Source organism: Poecilia reticulata, chromosome 13, assembly GCF_904066995.2.
Source record: "Poecilia reticulata chromosome 13, P_reticulata-male-v2, whole genome shotgun sequence".
In the NCBI taxonomy this organism is placed as follows: domain Eukaryota; kingdom Metazoa; phylum Chordata; class Actinopteri; order Cyprinodontiformes; family Poeciliidae; genus Poecilia; species Poecilia reticulata.
In genome coordinates, this window is record NC_088842.1 from 1192991 (window position 1) to 1207341 (window position 14351).

Genomic DNA, 14351 nt, shown 5'->3' on the forward strand with positions numbered 1-14351 from the left:
AGAAATGGGGACAGAAATCTTGTCATCTAAATTAGTCAGCAAAGGTTGCTCCAGATCCTTCTACAGGTCAACCCACAAATCAGGCAACTGGCCTAACAGACAACAAGGGCAACTGCAATGGTTCAACCAGTTAAATCATCTGAAGCACTTCTACAACAAACAATAACAAACCACAAAAAGTGCACTGACCTTGAGAGAGACAGAGCCCTTCCACTCAGACGTGTTCAGAGAAAACTGAGCAGTGCCTTTTGCGTCTGTCGCGAGCATCATTTTCTTGGAGTCTTCAACAAACAGATAAAGCAGCTCATTGGCAACAGGTTGACTGTCTGGGCCGACCAGCTTGATCTGCAAAAATGAAAGAAAGGTTTTCACAATATTTATTAGTCACCATTCCTAAGGAAGACACCAGAAACTGGTCATAACATCAGAAGTTCGCTCTACTAAGTATAGAATATGATTGTGGCAAAGAGGTTGACTAATCTTGACACTGAAGAAGTAATCAGAAGTAATCCTAAAACTAGCTGATACCAGCTATATTAAGCTAACTTTTTTATGGCAAACAGTGGGCCACATGTACAAATTGATAATAAATCCACTTTGCAAAAGTTGTTGGACAATTTTAGCTGCATCTCTATTAGCAAAACACCAAAAACATGCTAGCAGGTTTTTGATGGAGCTTTTTACCTTTCCTTCAAATGGTATGCCAGGCTTGTATGCTCCAGGCACATCCTCAAAGGTGATAGTTCTGATCTGACTGCTTAGGCTGGCCGTCCCTGAGCCTTTAAGAACGACCCCTAGACAGTGGCAAACACACGGGTCACTTCCTGGTAGAAACTAGAGAAACAAAACGATACTGGAATCTTAGGGAGCCAACCTGTTCCATCCTCCTCCAACTCAGCATTTAGCTCAAAATGGTCAGAATATGAGAACTTGTTTAGAGCAAACTCTGCCAAGCTCACAGTTTCTGAGGCACATCCACTTTTATCCAGCTGGAACATAAGAAAATATGGGCATACTTTACAGGATTTCTGCAGGTTTCATCAACTCAAACTTAAGACTTTTTACAACAAATATGAATGAAATTTATCATGGCATAAATGTACAACAGAAAATTGCATGTAAGAATGTAAGTAGTATCATATGAGTCACTAGGTGACTTCTATTGCCACTAGGTGTCACTGGTTGCCTGAATGTCATCCAGGCAACCAGTGACACATTTGCAGTTACCCAAGATAAACGCAAAAAAGCTTGCTAGCTAAGTAGCAATGGTATTTTAGCGATAGTAATGATTAACGTATTTAAGACCAAGTTATTTAAAAGCATTTAAGACATTTTAAGGCCTTAACTTCAGGTACACTAATTTAAGACTTATTAAGACACGTGTGCACAGACTGTACTTCAGCAAACATAAAGAAAGGAAGTGATTCTAGTCCATTTCCTCTGAAATACTCACTGTCAAATCAAAGCTCTTGCAAATGTCATTGTCTGGCTCCTCTGAACGCCAGAAAAATAGAAAGTATTTCTTACAAAACTCTGCCTTAACTCTACCAAGAACAGGTTTCCCATAAGTATATCTGCAGACAAAAGACAAAATATAGTGATAAAGAAACAATTTAGTCAGCCACTAAATGCACAAATAAGATGAAAATTGAGATTTCATGCGTTTCATCTGTTGCCTGAGAAACTTTTCTGCCTCTAGCTTCTACAGTGTGGCATTTTAATAGGCCAGAACCACAATGACCAACATTTTTAAGATACATTGTTTTCTATGTGCAGCAGTCATGTTGGATTTTAAGGTCATTGTTGTTAAAGAGACCCTAACTTTCTAAGTATAAATTCTAAAAGAACAAGAACCAAAAACCTTAGTTAGAAATACATCAAGTGTCATTACATGCTGAAGTCGCGTGCATCACAGTTCAGATTTGTATTTTTTTTAATGGACAACCTCCCCAGAAGCCGACGTTAACCTGAGGTTAAGAAGTTTGGAATTTTGGGATAGTATTGTCACATGTTTCATTTAACAAAATGTATTTCAGCAAACAAGAAAACATATGTATATTGCAGGTTGGCACTTAGTGGTCACTCACTTTCCACAGATCTTGAATGTGGTTGTTGTGTCGAGGATGGTGATCACACTGGGCAGGTCCACTTTTACCTCAAACTTAGGCAAAACTGCAACAAAATGAAACCAATGAAACAACAAATTATAGCTCCATCAGCCCTTCTGTTGCTAAAGATCTCCTGAAAAACTCACCGTATTCCTTGATATCGAATGTGTGGGAGATCTCCTCCTCTTGGTCTGTCACAACGCTGATGGTGTAAGTTCCCTGAGCGGCCTCGGGGATGGAGGCGTGTGACAGGTCCAGGATGCCGCCACCAATCGTCTGATTCAGCCACTGGGCGATGCGGTTTGAATTGGGATCCTACACACAGGAATTTCATTAATAGTAATCCTACATAGTATAAATACTTGACCTCATGTTTTTTTTTTTTTTTGTTGTGTTTTTTGTAAATTAAATGCTGCATTATAATTTAACATTAGTTGGTGAGAATTTGAGCTGACAAGTGTTTCTATTTTACATTTCTAAAAATATTTGCCTCTACCATCACGTTTTACTGAGGTTATGTTTAACCGAGTGTTAGGGATGTTGGGGATTTTCCCACACACTCTACCACCTCACTGTGAGATCTGTTAAAGTAAAATGTTAAAGAGATCCACGAGTTTTAACATCAGCCAGACCTGCTGCATTTCAGCCTTTTTTATTGCCTCTTTCCTTTTTCCTGCAGGCAAAACTCCTCAGGGAAAAACTGCAGACTTCAGCAGACATGTCAGCATGGAACTATTTGAGTTCTTACCTGGAGTACCACCTCTTTGTACTAAAAAGAAAGAAAGAAAGAAAGAAAGAAACAAACAAACAAAAAATTAGTTGAAGACAAGAGGAGGTGCACAAAACACACTTAGAGCAATTCTCCAGACTATATCAATCTCAGCTGAAAGGGGTTCCTCTCCTCTGGCAAATACTGCGCTTTTATGGGTCCATGCATGCTTTGATAATTGGATTTTTCTTCTTCAAATCCAAAACCAGGATTGGAAAAAGTTTTATTTGATTTATTTCCCCAATATAAATATCTAAACCAATGGTTAAATTGAAAAGAAAAAAATCAAGTAACATAATAATAGAATCCAGGAAATCCCTTTTTTCCAAGGGAGACCTGGACAAGAAGAACAGCGGTGTACAGCAAACAATTAAAAACGTACAGACAACATTGAAACATTATAATTCAAAAAGAAACTAAAACTCATTTAGTTTACCTTTTGTAGTCAAAATATTTGTTTAAAAAAGATACTTAATGTATTCACAAGACCTAAAGCGCGAGGAGAAGTTTTGAGTGCAATCATTACAAGTTTTGTTTTTCTTAACAGCCGAGAGCCCAGATTCTTTGGACGAAGCAAAGCAAGGGGCTGGTTTTTAGCAGGCTCACATATGTGACAAACCAAATTGTTATTCTGTGCTAAAAATTTTCCACAAAGAAAATCCAACTGCTTAAATATCTGTTTATCTGTTTTCAACCACATCAAGAAAAACTCTTCCTTTAATTTAATACACACACAAAAAAGAGAGAAACATCCATGGACTATTAAACCATCACTGGAGTAAGTTATAGGCCCAAATTATCTAGAACATCTAAAAAATGTTTCCTGTTTTAGATTATTGGTTATTTACAGACCCATGCTTTTCTCTCCGCTCTGATGATATTTTTGAAGACATGAAAAAAAAGGTAAATTCATAAAACCTGCATCCTGTAAGAGTGAAGGGATGACGTCTTTACATTTCCATTTAATTGGACTTATGGAAATAGGAATTTCATGTACACAGCACGCTGCCATGTTCTCATCTCCCTCATTAGAAACGGGGAGAAAAAAAAAGGCCTGTGCCCGTATTGATTCAGATGTTTAGGTCACGCGCAGTGTGCGCCAAATGAACTCTGACAGCGTGTTTATCGCACCACTCCACACACTGCTTCACGCCCACACCGTCTTCCAAAAGCAACAAACAGCCCTGCTTCCGCCTCCCACTCTGCCTGATCCAAAATAGACCCCGCTGCTCGCGTTCGCCGACTGCTCGCAAAAAATCACAACCCATTACCGAGTTCATTCGTCGTAACCCCAACACATTTCACACGGCTGCAGAACAGTGACAAGATGAGAGGCATTACAAAAAAAATAAAATAAAAATAGAACATACCACTCGAACCACAGGGATGAAACTGGCATCCAAAGAGACAATCCGGAATTTGACTTAAAAAGAGAAGAAAGAAATGCTAGATATGAGCAAAACAACAAAGTGAGGGTATAAATAGAACAAAGATTATACAACACATTTTATTTTGAGATGAGAATGAACATAAATGATGTGTATAATCTAATATTATTCTAATAGAAAAGAAAAGGTGGAGTATCTTCTAATAAAATAAAAACAAAAAAATAGTTAAAGGAATCCTTTGAATAATTTGTCTGCTTTAGCCTTTAAAATAATAATTTAAAAAACTTCTTCAAACAAGACATAAATGTAAAACCCAATAAACACATAAGATACTTTTTTCTTTTTAATGTTTCCTGACCTGTACTGGCCACCTTTATGAACATTTTAGGGGCGCCACTGGAAAGAAGATGGGTTGAGTAAAGTCTGGAAATCCAAATATTTTCCATGCTACTGCTTTTATTTTATTTTTTTTATTTCATTCACTTAATGAATATGAATAGTTCAAACAACAAAATAAATCATGAATGTAAAGGAGCAAAAAGAATAAACTTATAATATCTGCTCTCTCGCCATACTTGTTCAAACATAAAGACTTAAAGTCCACGCGTCCAGACTGAAAAGGAATCTTGTGATACAAGATCATTTCTTCTAATAAAGCCAAAGAAATAAGAAATGAGGAAGTGATTAAGAAAATGCAAGGCTTCTTTTTTTTTTTGTTGCCTTGATTAAATTTAAGGTTCATCCAAACCCCTTCGGATGAGAACTGTTGAGGAAACAGTGGTTCTGTGCATTTAGAAACAACTCCCAAACTTGCTAAGTGATGGCTCAGCGTTATGGAGATGCAGCAAAATAGTCCAAAATTATGCTGGTGCAGCTGAATTGCTAAGCAGTGCAGAGACAAAAGCTGAATATTGCTAAATTCAGCATCCAGCTGAAAGCTTCAGAGCTTCCACACATCCAGCACGGCGCGACATTAGACACCCACCAGTCTGTCCAGGTTTGTATATGGGTTTGTCAGTCTGCACAATGTGGATGAAGCCAGGCGGCTCAATGACGATTTTGGTCTTCTTGCTCATGGAGCCGCCCTCACCCGCCAGGGTCACCTGGATGACTGCTACCGTCCTGATTGGTACGGCTGGCACCTGCAACGCCACGAAGTAATACAACATCCAATCAGTTTTGAGACATTCAATATCAATCACAAGCGTCTATGTGTTTTATTGGGCTTTACGGTGCCTATAAGAGATAATCACACACTTGGCAGGTTTACTCTCTTATTGCTTTTACAAATCAATCAGCATCAACAAAATGTGGTTGTGTTGACAAAAACAACTTACAAAAATACCCTTTAAAATCAAATTGAAAACTGATTTCTAGAAAAATGACAATAAAATAAAAATATGTAACATTTAAAAAAAAGAAGAAGAAAAATTGCATAATATTGACTCTGTTTAAAGTGACTGACTTAATTCTGTCACGTGGCGTGTGGTTGAGGTGGTGAGACTGAACGCTGAGACCCAGGTTATGGTGATGATTTAATAAAAAGAGCTCAAACAATCCAACACAGGCGGCACGGAGGAGAGTTTAGCGCACAGCTAATTACCGGTAGCAACTGATAACAGAGGACTGAAAACGAGAGCTAACGCTAACCAGGACTTAACAGTTCGACTGGAGAGCAGAACGTGAGACAACAACTGACTTCCGACGTACACACAACGAGGACCCAAAAAGAGACAAAGAGAACAGGTGGGACTAAATACACTGGGAGGGTAATCACAGGAACGAGACACAGCTGGGATTAATCAACGGGGAAGACGCAGGAACAACAGAGACTCACAGGACAGAAACTGAACACAGAAAAACTTTCATATAAAATACACAGAAACACGGATCATGACAAATTCAACTGAGGTCCTGCCAACTGGTGCTGGACCAGCAAGACAACAAACCCAAGCATTCAGCCTGAGCTGCGCAGAAAAGATTTGAAGACAAGGTGGAGCTTCTCGAGTGGCCCAGTCAAAGCCCAGTCCTTAATATGATAGAAAATGTGTGCTTTTACTTGAAAGCTGATCCCCACCAACCTGACAGAGCTAGAACAGTTCAGGAGGAAGAATGAAGGAGAAGAAGTCTCCATCCATCCATCCATCCATCCATCCATCCATCCATCCATCCATCCATCCATCCATCCATCCATCCATCCATCCATCCATCCATCCATCCATCCATCCATCCATCCATCCATCCATCCATCCATCCATTTTCTTCCGCTTATCCGGGGTCGGGTCGTGGGGGCAGGAAACCCAAGGCGTTCCCAGACCAGCCGAGAGACATAGTCCCTCCAGCGTGTCCTGGGTCTTCCTCGAGGCCTCCTCCCGGTGGGACGTGCCCGGAACACCTCACCAGGGAGGCGTCCAGGAGGCATCCTGACCAGATGCCCGAGCCACCCTGTGGAGGAAACCCATTTCGGCCGTTTGTATCCGTGATCTCGTTCTTTCGGTCATGACCCAAAGCTCATGACCATAGATGAGGATGGGAACGTAGATCGACCGGTAAATCGAGAGCTTCGCTTTTTGACGTGAACAAGATCCCCAGATACTTAAACTCCTCCACTTGAGGCAGGACGACCCCCCTGACCCGGAGAAGGCACTCTACTCTTTTCCAGCTCAAGACCATGGCCTCGGATTTGGAGGCACTGAGCCTCATCCCGGCCTCTTCACACTCGGCTGCGAACCGCTCCAGCGAGAGCTGCAGATCACTATCTGATTAAGCCAACAGGAACCCCATCATCCACAAAAAGCAGAGATGCGATCCTAAGGCCACCAAAACGGATCCCCTCAACACCTCGGCTGCGCCTAGAAATTCTGTCCATGAAAGTAATGAACAGAATCGGTGACAAAGGGCAGCCTTGGCGGAGTCCAACTCTCACCAGAAATGAGCCCGATTCACTGCCAGCAATGCGGACCAGACTCTGACACCGGTCATACAAGGATCTGACAGCCCGTATCAAAGGGCCCAGTACCCCATACTCCCCAGGATTGGCAGACCACCACTACAGTCTGCCAATCCAGGGGAACTGCCCCCGAAGTCCCCATACTCCCGGAGAACCCCCTGGGGACACGGTCGAACGCCTTCTCCAAGTCCACAAAACACATGTAGACTGGTTGGGCAAACTCCCATGAACCCTCCAGGACTCTGCTGAGGGTGTAGAGCTGGTCCAGTGTTCCACGACCAGGACAAAAACCACACTGCTCTTCTTGAATCCGAGGCTCCACTATCCGACGGACCCTCCTCTCCAGGACCCCCGAATAGACCTTACCAGGGAGGCTTAAGAGTGTGACCCCCTGCACACCCTCCGGTCCTCCTTTTTAACAGGGGGACCACCACCCCAGTCTGCTAATCCAGGGGAACTGCCCCGGATGTCCATGCGATATTGCAGAGTCGCGTGAGCCCAACACAACCCTACAACATCCAGAGCCTTAAGGAACTCCGGGCGGATCTCATCCACCCCCGGGGCCCTGCCACCGAGGAGCTTCTCAACCAACTCGGCGACCTCGTCCCCAGAGATTGGAGAGCCCAACCCAGAGTCCCCATGCTCAGCTTCCTCAACAGAAGGCATGTTGGTGGGATTGAGGAGGTCTTTGAAGTATTCCGCCCACCGGCCCACAACGTCCCGAGTTCAGATCAGCAGCACACCATCCCCACTATAAACAGTGTTGGTGCTGCACTGCTTCCCCCTCCTGAGATGCCGGATGGTGGACCAGAATCGCCTCGAAGCCGTAAGGAAGTCTTTCTCCATGACCTCTTCAAACTCCTCCCACGCCCGAGTTTTTGCCTCAGCGACAACCCGAGCTGCATGCCACTTTGTTGCTCACCCATCAGCTGCTTCTGGAGTCCCACAAACCAAAAAGGCCTGATAGGACTCCTTCTTTAGCTTGACAGCATCCCTCACCGAAGGTGTCCACCAACGGGTTCGAGGGTTGCCGTCGCGACAGGCACAGTCAACCTTGCAGCCGCAGCTCCGATATGCTGCCTCAGCAATGGAGGTACGGAACATGGTCCACTCAGACTCCATGTCCGGCCGGGCTCCGTGGGTAAAAGCCCGGCCACCAGGCACTTACCATCGTGCCTCAGCTCCAGGTCTGGCTCCAGAGTGGGGCCCCGGTGATCCGTGTCCGGGCGAGAGAACGCCAGATCCAAAGTTTGTCTCCATCATAAGGGGTCTTAAGGCTGCGCTTTGTCTGGTTCCTCACCTAGGACCTGTCTGCCTTGGGTGTCCCTACCAGGGCATAAAGCCCCAGACAGCATAGCTCCTAGGACCATTGGGACACTCAAACCCCTCCACCACGATAAGGTGGCAGCCCAAGGAGAGGCTCCAGGAGAGGCTGCCACCGGAGAAGAAGTATGACTGAGACAAACAGACTGCATGCTGGGATTGCAGCCAAAGGAATCTATAAAGGGGTGAATATTTATATAATCACTTGTTTTGCGTGAAATATTAATTCACTGTCATTTTGTAGAATTCAGCTTTCACTTTGACATAATGAAAAAAAATTGTTGTTGTCATTGTTGATCAATTTGTAAAAGCAATAAAAAAGGATAACACATCCAGGGGGCTGAATACTTTTATAGACCCTGTAGATAGAGTATACTTCTGAAACCAGTTGGTCGCACTGGATATTATTTAAAGGCGTCAGTGTAAAGGAGGTTTCACAATTATTTAACTTTTACGGATTTGACCATTTTCCTTCCACTTCACAACTGAGTCATTACTTTGTGTTTGTCCGTCACATAAAACCCAAGAAAATCAGTTTCACATTACAACCACATTTTGATTGTAATATGATAAAATCTGAAAGGGAAAGAATGAGGGGAATAGGCGTGCCTTGTAAAACACAGGATAATAACTGAATGAAAGCAGAGTAAATTGAGCTTCATATGCAAAAAAAACGGATCTTTCCCAACAATTTAATTAGAAAACTTGTTCACTGTGTGCCTGCGCTTGCCAGTAAAGCTGCTATTGCGTAACTGCGAACTGAAACTTCTTCCAGGAAAGTGTTTCAAGGGGATTTTTTTCCACATGCGTGCATGCTGAGGGTACAGGACAGTAGGTGTTCTTCAGAAGAATGCAGGTAGAAGGCTAATCCTCTGGCAGAAAGCCGTCTGCGCTTGGCTGCAAACGTGAAAAAACTCTAACGAAGACTTGTTGTTGTTGCAGAGCAGATTAGAAGCAGGCTCAAGGCTTTCCTCATCAATATGAAGCAAGGCCTGCGAGCCGCAAGCTAAGAGGAACCAGAGAATTCCCGGACTGAACCCCACCGCTGACAGCCTGAGTTATGGTGCTACCTAATGAGGAGCGTAATGATGCCAAGATCCGCAGCATTCTGTGACCAAACAATGAGAGGATGAGGGGAGGAGAGCACACTGTGTTTAAAAACATCATCAATGCATTAAATGTTTTGGAAAAATTCAGAGTTCTGCTCAATTTTGCAGGGAAAAAAATGGCCATCAGACAGAAAGGCAAGCTGACCCGGAAGCTGAGGCAGTGATAGAACTCCTCAGAGACGGTCGCCTCCAGGATGACGCTGCTGGAGGAATCCACAGTCAGGGAGACGGTGAGAGAGAGGCGTTCAGCGGTGTTCTGGACATGAGCACACAGGGTCGCCTGTTTCCCTCCAGTCACACGGGAGCTAACAGTCACTGCATAGATACTGGAGTGGTAAAAAAAAAAAAAAGGTTACTTAGTGTAACTGATTTAAAATGTCTCCCAAACTTTTCTAATTTGAACAGATATGTCAGCCAAGATAAAATGGCATTCAGATATTTATTTAATGCTGTGAAAGTTAGACCCTGAAACAGGAAACATTTGAGATTACACACCAATGTTGGACAGTGTCTGTGTCTCCAATGAAAACAAAAGGTTTTTGCTTTAGGACAATGTGCTGATTTAAACAAAAAGGCTTTTGAATGCATAGAATCTGTGTCAGAACAAACTTCAGCTGAAGGAGTTGTTCTCACTGTTTTCTTTTACAGACATTTTAAAAGATGTTGCAGAAATGCATTAGCAAAATATTTAAAAAGTGGTAGCTGTATCTATCTAATAAAAGTGTTCAAGGTCAAATCTCTGTTAAGCAGTCAAGTTTTTCTATTCAGAAATCTTTATTAAAAAAGCTGCTTGTTCTTGAGTTAATGAAGGTCATATAAAGTTTAGAGGTCTGTAGCTACTGGACTCTGCAGAAAGTTGATGACCATTGGTTTTCCATTGCCTACCACTTTGTGGCTGGATTTCTGCGTTTCCCCAATTGCTTTAACTTTGTTATAACACCACCAACTGCTGACTGTGGAATACTTAATAGTGATGGCTGCCTTGAAAGTGACATGATCCTCCACAAAAGTTTCCACTAGCTTGCAACTTTATAAACCTGTGTATATGAAAGTGAAAATAGTGCGCCTTTTTCATAAAAAATGCTGACTGTCAGATAACCTTAATTCCTTCATATTTAAATTCAAGTTAACCAAACCATCTTACGCCAAATCTTTTTGAAAAGTGGTCTTAATCCATAGATCTGTAGGATTAGTGAAGATCTTTTCCTTCTTGAGACTTCATTTAAAACACACTACAAAGTTTATTTCAACTGCTCTGCCAAATACCTCTTAACTCTCACCACTGCTGCGTTACTCTGAGCAGTGCCACGGCAACAGAGAAAGCCCTTTGTAACACGCCTCTACAAGTGTTTGGTTAAGACTGGTTCAAACCAATGTGTTTGGTCCCAGTAATGCAGGAAACTATAGACTCTATAGGGACGAAAGCACAAACAGAGGTTGTCTTTAAGCTTCAGCTAAAAAGACAAGAAAGAACAAAGTCTTAGTCAATGAGGCCTTTTATCCTTAAAAGGTGTGACCTATGGTCTTTCCAATCTTTTTTCCTAAAACACTTTTTGATCCAAAGAGATGACACATGGTTGGTAATCAATAAAGCCATTTTACATCACCCCAAACATGAAAAAAATGAATCAAATGTGCTGCCACTTTATATATCATGTTTATTTGAACAAAGGGTACTTCATCCAACCATCTTGACTGGAAGTTCAATGCAACTCAGCTTTGAATGCCCTCCAGTGTCAACTAGGTATTAGCTAAATCTCTTGAAATACCAAGTGCCCCTGCAAGTCAGGAACCGAGCACTCACCGATCACACATTGAAGAGAACAAAAACTTCATCAGTGCACTGCATAATGAGGCAGTAAATCATGTAGCAAATCATATTGTTATGATATTTGCATAGAATCTACATACATTTCATAGCAGTGGGAATTGTGTTACATGTTACATCTTTGAGTTGGAACCTTATTGCATCCAAATTTAGTTTTTTCTTAAACATTTTTGGAAGGTTTGTTATCTCTCCAAGAATATTTATAATCTGATACACGGAACGCAAACCGCTGTTATAGCTGAAAGGGAAACAAACAAATCGACACAATTCAATGTTTTCAGGGTGCTACTGAAATGCTAACGCTATCCAAGCAGCTAGCACTTATTGGATCAGTCCACGTAAGCACAAACATTTTAACCACAATGATAATGTGAAAGATGATATCAGATGAAACTGGCATGTGTTCTATAAAATTATGCAGTTATGTTAAATGTTTTATTACATTTTGTGAAAAAAGCACAAACATTATGATTAGACAACATCTACTCTTCTCTGGTTGCAGTCTACTTTAAAGAAATCTCTTGTGCCTCATCATTTGGTCATGCCTGAACTCTGATTGCTAGAGCAGATTAAAAAAAAGCTGGGATTTCTTGTTTTATTACTGGGGAACTACTGTACTAAATAGGCCAGCTGTCTCATTGCAACTCATTTTAACTGTGCATAGTGAAACTCTTGACTCAACAACACGCTTGTTTTCTGTGCAGTTTTAGAGATGGCTGAGCAGAGCCTGAATATCCCAAGCGTAAACAGCACACAGTGCAAACTAAGCTCTGAGGAGAACTTGGCTTTCTGTATTTCTGTTGACCTAATGGGGTATCTATAGAAATGCACTTTGACATGGTGAATCTTGCAAAGATATGAATTTAATAGATGTCTGTTGGTTCATAACACATAAGACGCACAAAATGTCAGTCGTTGCACCAATCAGTTGGCGATTGGTGATTGAAATTAAAAGATTTTTCCTAATCAGCAGGTGAACTACTCAAAAGTCACATTTCTGGCCCTTCTGTTCAATAAAGGCAACAGTGAAAAATCCCATGGTCAATGAACACATTAACAATCAGAATGTACTTTGATGAACTTTAAGAACCTCATTTTAAATACATCATTAACCGATAGATTGAAAGGTAAATGTTAGAGACTTTTGTTCTTATTAATAAAAAACAAACATTTAAGTTTTTTTGATTTACTGGATGTAAACCAACAACTTTACAAACTGCTTATTCTTGTTTCTTTTATAGTTAACAATTAATGCATTTAACTGTTAAATGAGACTGTGACACATTTGTGTCATGATACAGTGTTTAGAACTTAAGAAAAATGGTATTAGTATTATTTATGCTTGCACAAGATATGATAAACTTACAAGCTGCCTGAACTTATGTCAGCAAGATTTAGCTCAGTTGTGGGTATAAATGAGGGGTAAAAGTTTGTCTAAGTGGCTAAACATATTTTTGTAGCAAAGACTTTTAGAATGGTGTTTCAAACTTATTAGATTGTATTATATATATTATATATATTAATAATATTTCACTCAAGGAAGTCTTTTGATGGCATAATAATGCATTGAAGGTTACGACTCTACTGTTAAACATAAGCCCAAATTAGGAGGTCATTTAAGAGGTTAAGACACAATGGTTTCAGAATAATAATTATGATTTATTTTAGGTTGCATTTGCGTGCCTTCAGAAAATGTACTAGGTACTCACTGGCCCACTGTTTGTTGCGTGTTTAACTACAACAGTGTTCCATTTAAAACCAGAATATACTAATGAGATACTTACATTTACCCCCATCCCTCAACTTACAAAATGTTGCAATATTTAGCATTTCCCTTTTAACAGACAAAAAAAGTGGACTGAGTAAATTTTGGAGTACAACTTGTTAAAGTCGTTGGAAAAAGCGTCGAGGCCTCGGGACTCTACAGGGTCGCTATCAGAAGAAACAAAACACAAACTGCCTGCGGCGAGCTAAAACTCCCGTTTTCCTCCTGTTTGGTCACGTGCACCTGGTTATCTGCAAACTCCAGCGCGTGAGTTCGTCTCTACTCTGCAGTGCCAACTTCTGTTGCCATAACAACCTGCGGCAGTTGGTTTCCAAGTTTTTTACTCACGTTTCGTTCAGGTTGGCCGACGTCGCAGTCAGCAGCAGAGCTGAGGCGAACATGGCAGCGGCCAGGACTCGGAGGACAGGTGCCATGTCTGCGGCGCGAGACGACCCGACCGGACCGGAGTCTCGAGGAGCAACGGGGAAATTGAAGAGGACGGAGGAGGATCTTCCAGCCTTCGGTCCCTGCTGTGGCCTGTCAGACGGGGTGTTGGCTGCTCTGAGCTGTCCTCACTGTGGTGGCGGTGCTGTTTTATAACACCGAACCTCCCTCCAGCTATTACCCCCCTTCTTCTGGGTCACTCCCCCAAAGTTCGTTGGACATTTGCAGCCTCCTCCCCTTCCCAAAAGGAGAGTAAGGAGGCCACCTTTCCAATTTCTTAAGAATTCCTGTAAAAAGCCAACATCTTCCCCTAAGCAAGAAAGAAAGAAAAAAAAGTGGGTGGAAAGGTGAAAACACAATAAGAACCATGATGACCATGCCAAGTTTTTACTAGACTGGTTTGTCAACATCTGAATCTGGCCCCTTGGAGCCTGGCCTGAGGGATCCATGTAATGATACTTTTAGCAACTTGCCTGTCAGTGGAGAATCTCTGGCTCTTGTACATGGAGATGTTTGGGCTTGAAGAGCCTTTGTAGAGGCTTCATCACCTGCTCAAAGTAAACATTATTCAGACTTTGCCTAAGGCCCTTTTCTGCTTATGGGGCCTTAAACAGAAAATAATTTAGAGGCAACTCTTTCTGTTAAGAACATGACCACCCAACACAGA

The 14351-nt window shown here is 41.9% G+C and overlaps 1 protein-coding gene across 2 annotated transcripts in view; it reads right to left on the minus strand.

The window, feature by feature from the left end:
* Nucleotides 1–13855, minus strand: part of LOC103474295 (alpha-2-macroglobulin-like protein 1) — a 38661-nt gene extending 24806 nt beyond the window's left edge. Inside the window, exons 1-11 of one of the 2 annotated variants that reach the window (XM_008425137.3) lie at nt 13589–13855; nt 9793–9973; nt 5251–5407; nt 4248–4300; nt 2857–2877; nt 2255–2423; nt 2088–2172; nt 1454–1574; nt 875–989; nt 685–794; nt 190–345 (exon numbers count right to left, since the gene is read on the minus strand). In XM_008425137.3, coding sequence (XP_008423359.2) covers nt 190–345; nt 685–794; nt 875–989; nt 1454–1574; nt 2088–2172; nt 2255–2423; nt 2857–2877; nt 4248–4300; nt 5251–5407; nt 9793–9973; nt 13589–13674 — 1254 coding nt within the window. In that variant the 5' untranslated portion in view covers nt 13675–13855. The remainder of the gene's footprint in view (nt 1–189; nt 346–684; nt 795–874; nt 990–1453; nt 1575–2087; nt 2173–2254; nt 2424–2856; nt 2878–4247; nt 4301–5250; nt 5408–9792; nt 9974–13588) is intronic. The other variant, XM_081614459.1, reaches the window with a different exon arrangement.
* Between the last annotated feature and the right edge of the window lie 496 nt (nt 13856–14351).